The sequence below is a fragment of the Rhamphochromis longiceps genome, linkage group LG7 (assembly GCF_057381845.1).
Source record: "Rhamphochromis longiceps isolate RC_006_pf linkage group LG7, R_longiceps_female_GT1.1, whole genome shotgun sequence".
In the NCBI taxonomy this organism is placed as follows: domain Eukaryota; kingdom Metazoa; phylum Chordata; class Actinopteri; order Cichliformes; family Cichlidae; genus Rhamphochromis; species Rhamphochromis longiceps.
Window position 1 is genome coordinate 57,718,265 of NC_140563.1, and position 12,332 is coordinate 57,730,596.

Consider the following 12,332-nt stretch of genomic DNA (forward strand, 5'->3'; position numbering starts at 1 on the left):
AGTTAACCAGAAACTACAGAAACAGTGGTGGTCTGCATTCTCAATTGCACACTTTGATCAGGAATAAAAATATGGTGCCAGAATTACAGGTGATAAACAGTGCTGTAACTGATTGCAAAAATGAGAACCAGTAATATTCTAACTTTTTATTTTTAAAATTGTCTTTTAATTTTGTGATGTTTTTTTTTTTTTTTTTTTTTTTAAATCTACTGTGATCTTGAAAATGGTATTGAGTATATTACTGGTTATTAGTATAGTGTTTGAAATTTTAGTGTCATGAAAACCCTACCTATTAATTGCAGAAAATGTGCAGAAAAGTAGATGGATCTGAGATCCCTCAGATAACAGAGTAATAAACAGCTAACTGAGCTAAAATTAGGTCAGTTGCATATATAGATTTTGTTTTTCTGAAATTTGTATTACAAAGCTAACTTACCAATCTAATTTGGAGTTTTTGATTAAAATACTCTAAAAGCTGCCTGAATCATACACACAAAGTGAAGAGGTCCAGTTTAAGACTCTTAGTACATAGGGCCAATGTGGGCCTCATAAACTACAGCCTTAAGTGCAACCTAGAGGAACTGCAGTTATTACAACTTACACATTAGCTTCCTTGTAAAGCTCTCAAGAATGCCCATCGATTCTTTCACATTAGTATCTGTATTTTGTCTCCCTTCCATGTTTGGTGAAGAAAAAGTGGATGCAAGTTGCATTGACTCACCACATCATCTTGTGGTTTGTTACGCCCCACTTAAAAACGAAGTGTTGACAGTGCATCAGCCACCACATTGTCCATACCTCTCTGATGTTGGATGTCTATGTTGTACTCCTGAGCAAGCAACGCCCATCTCATCAATCTTTGGTTGTGATTGTACATGTGTTTTAGGAATACCAGAGGGTTATGGTCAGTATAAACCATAACAGGAGTGGTGGTTGACCCCACGTACACGTTGAAATGCTGCAAAGCAAGCAACATGGCCAGGGTTTCCTTCTCAATGGTGGAATAGTTGAGTTGATGAGGCTTGAACTTAGCTGAGAAGTAGGAAACCGGGTGACTGATGTCATCAACTCCATCCTGTAGCAGTCCTGCCCCAGTGCCACTTCTAGCTCGAAGACCTTGCTGAAGTCCAGAGCAGCCAGTACAGGGGCACTGCAAAGGAGAGACTTGGCACAGTCAAATGCATGTTGGCACTCAGCAGTCCATACGAAGGGTTCCTTTGGACTGCACAGATGAGTCAGAGGAGCCACTACTGTCGAAAAATTCCGGCAGAAACATTGTAGTAGCCCACTAGACCCAAGAAGCGCCTGAGCTCCCGTCTTGTGGTGGGCACCGGGTAGCTCAGTACGGCCTCCACCTTTGCATTCACAGGGCGCACCTGGCCGTGTCCTACTTGTTTTCGGAGGTATGTCACTACCGCCTTGGCAAATTCACACTTTGCCAGGTTCAGGGTTAGGGAAGCCTGGGTTAAACGAGCAAAAACATCCCTCAAAGTACTCACATGATCAGTCCAGCAAGAAGAATATACCACAATGTCATCCAAATACACATTACAATTGTTAATGTCCGTTAACACAGAGTTCATAAGTCGTTGGAAAGTGGCTGGTGCATTTCGCGTACCAAACGCCATCACTGTGTACTGCAAGAAATGGTCTGGAGTAACAAATGCTGAAATATCAGAGGCTCTGCTAGTTAGAGGAACCTGCCAGTAACAGATCTAGCTTTGTTATGTAGGTGGTGGCTCCAATGCTGTCTATGCAGTCTTCCATGCGAGGCAATGGGTATGAGTCAGGGACTGTGACTGCATTTACCCTCCTAAAATCAGTACAAAAACGAGGAGAACCTTTCTCCTCGTTTCAAAAACGAGGAGAACCTTTCTCCTCGTTTCAAAAACGAGGAGAACCTTTCTCCTCGTTTCAAAAACGAGGAGAACCTTTCTCCTCGTTTTTGGTGTCAGCAGACATGAAGAGCTCCAAGAGCTATGGCTAGGTATCGCCAAACCATTTTCAAGCAGGTACTGTACCTCTTTTTTCATTAACTCCCTCTTGAGTATGTGTGTTGCTTAATAGGGCACGCATCACCCACGTCAATGTTGTGCTTTAACACTGGGGTTCTAGATGGTACATCCCCAAACAGACTAGGGTGCGCTTGGATCAGGTTTTTCACGTCATCTTTCTCGTCATGGGGAAGATAGGAGAGGTACGTGTCTAAGGCATCAAGAACCTCTGAGTTCACAAGCCTACCACTCTGCTGACCTTCACTGCCCTTTACCAAACCATCATCATGGTTTATGGGCACAGAAATGAGTGAGATGGAGCCCTCTTTATCGTCTTCCCTAGAGTGAAACAGTTTCGGCATATTTATATGGCAGAGCCGTGTTTTGCGCCTTCTATCCGGAGTGCGAACAATGTAGTTTGTGCCATTGACTTTGCTCTCTACCACATATGGACCTGCAAATTGGGCTGACAGAGATGGACCAGAGGTGGGCACCAACATGAGTACCTGATCACCAGGTTTAAAAGAACGCTGCACTGCCTTCGTGTCATACTGCTGCTTCATTTTCCCTTGGGCTGCTGACAGAGACTTCTTGGCTATTGCACAAGCATGGTACAAACATTCCCGACACTGCGTGACAAACTCAAGCACATTTGATTGCGGCTGCACATCAGATAAAAACTGCAGCAGGGCTGAAACCAAGGGACTCCTGGTTTGCTTCACGAGCTGCAAACAGTAGGAATGGCAGTCCGTCATCCCAGTTCTTGTCAGTCTCCAGACAATATTTTCGCATCATCAACTTTATGGTCTGGTGCCATCTTTCTAGTGCGCCTTATGACTGGGGATGGTAAGGGCTGGAAGGGATGTGTTTGATACCAAGTGATTGCAAAGTCTGCTTGAACAGTTTTGACTGAAAATTGCTACCTTGGTCGGTTTGAACAACTCTGGGCAGACCAAATGTTGAAAATAATTTAAGTAGAGCCTTAACTACGGTGGGAGCGGTGATTTTTCGAAGTGGTATGGCTTCAGAAAAACGGGTTGTGGCACACATGATTGTCAAGAGGAACTGATTACCCGCTTTTGTTCTGGGTAGAGGACCCACACAGTCCACTAAAACACGCTCAAAAGGCTCCCCAACTACCGGGATGGGTTTAAGAGGAACAGGTGGCACCGTCTGATTAGGTTTACCCACAATTTGGCAAACCTTGCATGTTTTGCAGAACTTGGCAACGTCTTTCTTCAGACCTGGCCAGAAAAAGTGCTGAAGAACGCGGTCATAGGTTAAAGTGATTCCTAAATGACCTGACCGCGGGTGTTCATGCGCAAGCTGCAATATGCCGCCCCGGTTGTCCCCTAGGAATGGCTATTTGGCGTACCACCCCCCAACCCTCATCACCTCCTTCCTGCTGTAAAGCAGGTCTTGAGACCCATTTCCTCACCAGTAACCCATCCTCAAGATAAAACCTGTGTGCCTTTTTATTGTTTATTATCTCACTTACCTCTTTAAAACACTTAGGAAAAGTGAAAAAGAAAAAGCCAAAGCCAAAGTTACACAGAGTTTAAGTTCTCTCTCTCACTCACTCACTCACTCACTCACTCACTCACTCACTCACACACACACACACACACACACACACACACACACACACACACACACACACACACACTAAAGCCTGCTGCCCAAACCACTCTAGCTCACAGCACAACCTGGATGATTTGCTCACTGGCAGACCTGTAACATAGGAAAAGGAGAAAAAAACTCTCACAGAGGGAGAGCCACTAGAGGTCAGCAACCATAACATGGTTCAAAATGGAGTTAGATGAAAGTACTGCTGCTTTCGAAAATAGGAGACTTTTCTTTATGTTCTGTTGATAGCTTTAGCTGATTTTGGAGTTGTTAAAATTAAGTATTTTTTTAACACTGGATTTTACAATAAGTGCTTTTTATATTATTCAATAACAAAATCACAATTTCTCCTTCCCTAATGTCTCTATAATAATAATAATAATAATAATAATAATAATAATAATACAAACATAATTTGTTTTCTGTCAGAACTTCAGACAGACTATGTGAAGGAGGTTCATGACTTTGTACTGGAGCAGTTTAGCAGCAGCCAGTCAGAGCTGCAAAGGATTCTTCATGATGTCGAGTACCTCCAGAGTGAACTGAGCCCACTCAAACTGCGCTGTCAGGCTAATGCCGCCTGTGTGGACCTCATGGTGTGGGCTGTTACTGAGGAGCAGGGTAAGTCTTGCTTCCTGTATCTTAGTCCAACAGTGAGTAATCAGTCTCGATAATCTTGATTGTAAACCTTTTTTTGTTTGTTTGCCAGGAGCTGAGAATCTTTGCACCAAGCTCTCAGAGAAACTGCAATCAAAGACATCCAGTAAAGTCATCATTGCTCACATGCCCCTCCTGATTTGCTGCTTACAGGTAAAGAACTACCAGAGAGGGAAGAAAATGATGTGGGAGCAGGAGTAGAAAAGTGTTGTGTCCTGTTAAGATTTTGTTTCTCTTTGACAGATTAGTGCTTTCTTTCTTTTCTTTTCTTTTCTTTTTTTTCAAGCCAGTCAGTATGGTTTATACTTCTGAGGTATAGCAGGAGAATTTTGACAATGCTGAAATCGGGCTAAGATGCTCACATTAGAGCTATAACGATCAGTAGTTTGGTGTTGATGACAAATTTCTGAAACCTAGTGGTACTTGATTTTCTGGGTTATCACTGATGCTTTAGGTAATCACAGACTGTATCAAATCAGAAATTAAAAGCTTTAAAGTAACATCTATTGTGGCTGTCCTGTTGGAATGTTTCTCCTGCTTTCTTCACAGTAAATAGCTGTAAACCTGGGAGGAATGCAAATATTATTATTACAAATGCACATTTAGAAATACTTTTTGTGTTCAGGGGTTGGGTCGTCTGTGTGAACGCTTTCCAGTGGTGGCCCACTCTGTTACCACATCCCTGAGAGACTTCTTGGTGGTGCCCTCTCCTGTTTTGGTGAAGTTGTACAAATATCACAGCCAGTACACCCCAGGTAACTCATGCTCCACCACTACCAGCCAGCCAACCGTGTTCCTTCCAGTTTAATGTGTTCTTACAAGATTATGATTTTGTTTAAGGTGGTAGTGAAATAAAGATTCATGTGACCAATGAACATTCCCAGTCAACACTCAGCACCCATTCGAGCAAGAAGAGCCAGCCCTCCATGTATGAGCAGCTTCGGGACATCTCCATTGATAACATCTGCAGGTGAGTTCCCCCACAGGTACATTAGGCACTGGAGCTTTCCATTTTCCAGTTTGCAAGAAAACAGTATAAATAACAGGTTCACAGAAGTCTTCATAAATAGAACCGTTTAAGATCCAATTTACTCCCACAGAGTTTTTATGAAGGAGAAATAATGGTTCAGCAGTTGTAGTGCATCGGCATACCACAGAACCTGCAGACTGCTTGTCTATCTGCAGAGAGCATCTGTTTTGTTAAATGTGGGTAGTGCTAAAAATATGTGTTATAACCAGTATGTGTGCTCTCCAAAAGTTGATTCTGGATGATTGAGCATGCATCAAGACCAGTATGTGGGCTATTTTTGCTTGTGCTGTTGTTGGTCTGTCAGCAAGCTGTGGAAAACTCTGAAGTTATAACATACAAAGAGATGAAAGTGTGTTTAAAAACAATGATAAATGTCCACTGTGAATCCACACAGGTGTACAACGTGCTTCCCCTTAATATAAGGCATTGCTGAACGAAACCCATCCCACTTGCGTGTACATGTCATTGTCAACAAAGCCTTCACTCCCAGTCTTTCCTTCTGCTCTCAGGTGCCTTAAAGCTGGCCTGACTATGGATAATGTCATTGTTGAAGCTTTTCTCGCCAGTCTGTCTAATCGTCTTTATATCTATCAGGAAAATGACAAGTAAGCCTCTCACCGAAATTATACTCTGCTCTTGACTTGTGAAGTTAAAATAACCAAGATATTGCCCCACAGGGATGCTCACTTGATTCCAGACCACACAATCAGGGCTTTGGGTCACATTGCTGTGGCCTTACGGGACACCCCCCGAGTAATGGAGCCCATCCTTCAGATTCTGCAGCAGAAGTTCTGCCAGCCTCCCTCCCAGCTTGATGTCCTCATCATAGACCAACTTGGCTGCATGGTCATCACAGGGAATGTGAGTGTTTATCTTCAAACTTCATGTGTCTTAGAACTTCAAGCTTCTAGAGTAATTCAATTGAATGCAATTTTATTTATGAAGTGCCAATTCATAACAGCAGTTGCTTCAAGGCACTTTATATTGTAGGGTAAGACATGGCTAAACAAAACTAGGGTATCATCTGCATAGCAGTGTCTTACAATAATAATGCCCAAGGGAAGCATGTATGATGTTAACAGATTTGGTTCCCAGCACAGAACCCTGTGGAACTCCATTACTAACTTTTGCATGTGAAGAAGGCTTCCTAATTATATTAAGAAATTGGAATCATAGGAATCTCTGTGATTTAAACCACTGCAGTGCAGTTCCTTTTAATACTTACGCACAATTGTGAGTTATACAAGGGAATCAAGCTTCTGTGGTATGCTTTCTTTTTCAGAGGAAGGACAGTATATGACATCATATGCAGTGATATTAGACCCAAATCTAACCTTTTTAAAGTGTAATTTTTATTTTTGAAGGGGAACTTTGTGGTTTTTTTTCTCTTTTTCCTTCCACTTTAGCAATACATCTACCAGGAAGTTTGGAATTTATTCCAGCAGATCAGTGTCAAGGCAAGCTCCATGGTTTACTCTACTAAAGATTACAAAGATCACGGATACAGGTAAGAATCACCTTATAGGGCAGATGAGGAATTTTAGTCTTAAAAGAGCATTTTTCCCCCCCCTGGTGTTATGGTTTTGCTTGTTCACATTGGCGTCATGTTTTTTTCTTTACTATTGTCATTTCAGTGCAAGTGTTGGCCACTTGCTCTACAGTCCTGTGTTAGCATTCAAATGTTTATTTCAAGCTTCAATGTAGCTGAGTTTTCTTTTGTTTTTTTTTCTCCATCTTGAGCATCAGCAAGCAAAAACTGTATCAATTCTCTTATGGGAGCCTGAATGTGAACCATACCCCCGCTGTTACAGAAACGCATGTGCTACTGCTTATCTCGTACATAAATGTTCCTTCCTCTTTCTGCAGACACTGTTCCTTGGCTGTTATAAATGCACTGGGTAACATAGCAGCAAACCTTCAGGCTGAGCATATGGTTGACGAGCTGCTAGTCAACCTGCTAGAACTCTTTGTTCAGCTGGGCTTAGAAGGCAAGCGAGCCAGTGAAAGGGCCTCAGACAAGGGCCCAACTCTGAAGGTATGGCACACACTCACATTGCACATTCCAGTATAAGATAAGATAAGATAAGATAACCTTTATTAGTCCCACACGTGGGAAATTTGTTATAATGGGAAGGAAAAACAACACAATTGGAACTAAAAACAACATAGGGTAGTTAGGTATAAGGTCAAACAAGTCAAGTGAAGTCAACACATGCAAGAGGAAGTTTTTACCTTAAATGGCTTTGCTTCATTTTCTTGGCAATCTGCTTTCATAAGATAACAGCATACTATAATTGGGAAATGATTCCGATTTTTACAGTTTTCCTGCAGCTAGAGCCAGGAAACATAGGTGATGCATATAGTAGCTGTTAAGTCACACTGTATTTAGTTTCCTTCAGATCTCAACCCCCCTGACTTTATAGTTTTTACAGTGCTCCATAAATTAAATTTTTCAAATTTTAATATTTTTATTAGCATGGGAATTTACAGGTTTCTTGTTTGTTTTTTTTTATGCTAGGGTGTTTAATAAATTTGTTAAACACTGAAACTTTTGCTTGTGTAGAAAATATTTAATGTAGTTAACTCATTAATTAAATAAAGTGGTAGTCTATTTTCAAGTGGCTAATTCAGCTCTGTACCTTCAGGCATCAAGCAGTGCCGGAAATCTTGGAGTCCTTATTCCAGTCATTGCAGTGGTAAGTGATTTGTGTATTTTCATCATATAATCTTTGATAATTCAGAGTTAGTGTAAACCTAGCACTTTTAAAAGGTCTGTTATCCCTCCTCTTCTTCTGTTTTTAGCTGACAAAGAGGCTACCACCAATCAAGGAGGCAAAGCCACGCCTGCAGAAGCTCTTTAGAGACTTCTGGCTCTACTCCGTAGTCATGGGATTTGCTGTGGAGGGTTCAGGTAGAAGGAGTTGTTTATTTCTGTTGTGTTGTGTACAAAAATATCAGAAATATCAAAATTTTGTTTGTTTTATCACAGTAAAGCAAACTGAAATTTTTGTAGCTCTATTTCTGTTTTGCATCCTTAGTCCTGTAAAATGTCAGTTTTACTATTTTGTCTCCCATTTATTTTAGTAGTCTCATCATATCAGTCTGTTTTAAATTAGGAAATGCAGTGGGAATTTGTGGGAAAGTTTTCAAGCAAACATTTTTTTATTCCTGGAATCACCATTATCTTTAATTTATTATAAAAGCCTTAATGAATTCATATATCTGTAGCTTCTTTTTAGGATTAAATGTAGTACTGTGCAAAAGTCTTAATCCACCCCTTATTCTTTATATATTTAATTTAATTTTTATTTATCCATTCATCCATTTTCTTCCATTTATCCTTGTCAGGGGCATTCACATTCATATCTATGGGAAATTTAGAATTACCAATTAACCTAACCCCACTTACTGCATGTCTTTGGACTGTGGGAGGAAGCAGAAGTACCTGGAGAGAACTCACACAAATACAGGGAACATGCACACTCCACACAGAAGGGCCCCGGCCAGGATAGGTGGAATCAAACAGGACCTTCTTGCTGTGAAGCAACAGTGCTAGTGGTGCGGTGATTGTCCCATCTCAAGGCACTTTATATTGTAAAGGAAAGAGCCTGCAATAATGGAGAGAAAGCCGGAACAATCGGACAACCCTCTATGAGCAAGCACTTGGTAACAGTGGGATGGAAAACTCCCTTTTAACAGGAAGAAACCTCCAGCAGAACCAGGCTCAGGGATTGGCAGCCATCTGCTGTGAACAGTTGGGGATGAGGGGAAAGAAATAGGACAAAGGACACACTGGATTTAATCATTAGTTACTATTGAACTCTGGCTCTCTTCCACAAAGTGGTTTATATACACATAGACAATGAAAAGCTGTGAGTGAAGAAGAAACACTTGGTGCATAATGGGAACCCGCTAGTAGCCTAGGCATTTTGTAGCATAACTAAGGGAATGTTCAGACTCACCTAACTATAAGCTTAAAACTTTCCCTTTTTTTAAAGCATATACAGTACTTAAAACTAGAGAAGATTTCTGTCTGCTATATCTAAACTGTAAGCTGGTTCCATAGAGAGCTGAGGTCTCTGCCTCTTATTTTACTTTTAAATACCCTAGGATACCCTAGTGCTCTATTGCGGTGAAAAGGTAGTATATCAAGGCCTGTATATGAGGAGGAGGATTTTTAATTTCATTCTGGATTAACAAGGAGCCAGCAAAGATAACAAATGGGATAAATAGGCTCTCTCTTTCTTGTCCCTTTCACTACTCTCGCTGCAGCAGTCTGGATCCATTAAAGCCTTTTCAGGGAGCCTTTAAAACAAACTGATAATAATGAATTACAATAGTCCATCCTAGAAATAGTAAATACATAAACTAGTCAATCACCATCACTCTGTGACAGGATGTTTTGAATTTTAGAGATACAATGCAAATGCCAGGAAGCAGTCCAAAATATTTATTATTTATTTATTAAGAATTATCCTAATCAAAAATTATGTGAAGATTCCTCACAGTATTACTGGAGGCCAAGTTAATATTATCCGAAGTAAGTATCTGGAGAGACACCATTTTTCAAAGGTTTTTAGGGCCAAGTACAGCAACCTTTTTTGTTTCATCTGAATTTCAGGTTTATGTCTTTAAGACATTTCTGCAGTTAAACTAATTTTGTGTGTGTCATTTTTGCTTTGGATAGATGAAATATATTAGATAGATAAAGCCAGAAAAGGGTGGAGTGCCCACTCCGGGTCAGGGACAAGACCCTGCCCCAAGTGGAGGAGTTTAAGTCTCTCGCGGTCTTGTTCATGAGTGATGGGAGAAGGGAGCGGGAGATCGACAGACGGATTGGTGCAGCGGCTACAGTGATGTGGACGCTGTACCGGTCTGTTGTGGTGAAGATAGAGCTGAGTGTAAAAGCGAAGCTCTCAATTTACTGGTCGATCTACGTCCCTACCCTCACCTATGGTCACGAGCTGTGGGTAGTGACCGAAAGAACGAGATCGCGGATACAAGCGGCGGAAATGGGCTTCCTCCGAAGGGTGGCTGGCCTCTCCCTTAGAGATGGGGTGAGACGTTCGGCCATTCGGGAGGGGCTCAGAGTAGAGCTGGTGCTCCTCCACATCGAAAGGAGCCAGCTGAGGTGGTTCGGGCATTTGACAAGGATTTCCTCTGGGCGCCTCCTGGGTGAGGTTTTCCAGGCATGTCCCACCGGGAGGAGGCCCCGGGGCAAACCCAGGACACACTGGAGAGATTATATCTCTCGGCTGGCCTGGGAACGCCTTGGTGTTCCCCCGGATAAGCTGGAGGAGGTGGCTGGGGAGAGGGAGGTCTGGGCTTCTCTGCTTGGGCTGCTGCCCCCGTGACCCAGCCTCGGATAAGTGGAAGGAAATGGATGGATGGATAAAGCTGAGTTTCATCTGCATAGTAATGAAAATATATGCTATGCCTTCTAAAAATACAGCTTTAGGGAAGAATATATAACGTATATAGAACGGGTCCCAGCATAGCACCCTGGGGAACTCCATAATGAAGAAGACACCCTATTTACATGAACAAATTTAACCGTGCTAGCTAGATATGATTCAAACCACATTTTCCTTCCAAGGAGTCAAAGTTTTTATTTTTCTAATTTTTTTTTTTTCTAACAGACATTGGGTGATATATTTGTTAGTGAGTTAGTAAGGAAGCTTTGAAAAATACAGTAATATGTGGATGAGATTAACCATTTGGACATTTACTCACATGACACCATTCATTTTAAAGATGTAAATCCTAAATTTGCTGCTGTTGAAATGTTTAGGTTTGTGGCCAGAGGAGTGGTATGAAGGGGTTTGTGAGATAGCGACCAAATCACCGTTGCTCACGTTTCCCAGTGGAGAACCTTTACGCTCAGAGCTGCAGTACAACTCTGCCCTGAAGAATGATACTGTCACTCCGGTATGAGAATGCCCACATGCAGACAAACACCCAGATATTTTGTAGTTTACCTGCTGGCACTAGTTTTTGATTGATTGTTGAATTCCAGGCAGAGCTGAATGATCTACGCAGTACCATCATCAACCTGCTGGATCCTCCTCCAGAGGTGGCTGCTCTCATCAACAAGCTGGACTTTGCCATGTCCACATATTTGCTGTCTGTTTACAGATTGGAGTATATGAGGTAAGCCAGCATGAGATTTATTTATTTATTTTTTAATATAAAATCTCATGCACATCTTCTCCAGTTTGTACTAGACAAATAAAACTTGACTAGTATATATATCTAACCTTTATTCTGGTTTGTTTTTCTCACATCTGTTAGGATGCTGCATTCTCTGGACTTGGACCGCTTTCAGGTTATGTTTCGATACTTTGAGGACAGAGCAATACAGAAGGATAAATCTGGTAAGAACAACTAAAAAAAAAACATTGAAAAATACCAATTTACTGGCAATCATTTATTCTGCACATTCAAATGTTTTCAGGTATGATGCAGTGTGTGATTGCTGTTAGCGACAAGGTTTTTGAAGTCTTCCTGCAAATGATGGCTGAAAAAGTAAGTAAGATGTTAGAAGTCAAAGTATATCTTAAGTGCATTTATATCTTTACTTTATTATTCAATGTGTTCTTTGGTTAAATACATATTATTTGTCATGACCTGACTCAAAAGAATGTATCAAAAAAGGGCGATCATACATAGCATTAGGTTGCTGTTAAATGATTTATTTAAATAAAAAAACAAATACTGGTTTTCAGTATATATGCAGTGTCTGATTGCAGGGAAAATGTATGAGTGAGTTTGTGCATGCAAAAACAAAAGAGAGTGCTCTACCAGTCAGCAAACAAGGGGATAGGATATGAGTAGAGAAGAGTCAGCCCAAGGGACTGATTTTCCTCAGCACCATCTGCTCAGGTGTGCTGCGTCCTAAACTGGGTCAGCGCCACCCACCAATTACCTGGAATAGATAGACACAGAAAACCAACACCTGCCATGCAGCCGTCACACTCTCCCCCATAAGACAGGGTTCTTACCCTTAACCAAAACAGAAGATAAAC

At 41.4% G+C, this 12,332-nt stretch overlaps 1 protein-coding gene across 2 annotated transcripts in view; it reads left to right on the plus strand.

Annotated features, from left to right (window-relative positions):
• The window catches only part of pi4kaa (phosphatidylinositol 4-kinase, catalytic, alpha a), a 40,949-nt gene that overhangs the window by 6,186 nt on the left and 22,431 nt on the right, over positions 1 to 12,332 (plus strand). For both annotated transcript variants that reach the window (XM_085414549.1, XM_085414550.1), the window contains exons 11-24: positions 4,050 to 4,241; positions 4,330 to 4,430; positions 4,903 to 5,032; positions 5,118 to 5,247; positions 5,817 to 5,912; positions 5,985 to 6,168; positions 6,714 to 6,814; positions 7,174 to 7,342; positions 7,953 to 8,003; positions 8,110 to 8,218; positions 11,099 to 11,235; positions 11,324 to 11,457; positions 11,599 to 11,681; positions 11,762 to 11,832. In XM_085414549.1, the coding sequence (XP_085270675.1) occupies positions 4,050 to 4,241; positions 4,330 to 4,430; positions 4,903 to 5,032; positions 5,118 to 5,247; positions 5,817 to 5,912; positions 5,985 to 6,168; positions 6,714 to 6,814; positions 7,174 to 7,342; positions 7,953 to 8,003; positions 8,110 to 8,218; positions 11,099 to 11,235; positions 11,324 to 11,457; positions 11,599 to 11,681; positions 11,762 to 11,832 (1,688 nt within the window). The remainder of the gene's footprint in view (positions 1 to 4,049; positions 4,242 to 4,329; positions 4,431 to 4,902; positions 5,033 to 5,117; positions 5,248 to 5,816; positions 5,913 to 5,984; positions 6,169 to 6,713; positions 6,815 to 7,173; positions 7,343 to 7,952; positions 8,004 to 8,109; positions 8,219 to 11,098; positions 11,236 to 11,323; positions 11,458 to 11,598; positions 11,682 to 11,761; positions 11,833 to 12,332) is intronic.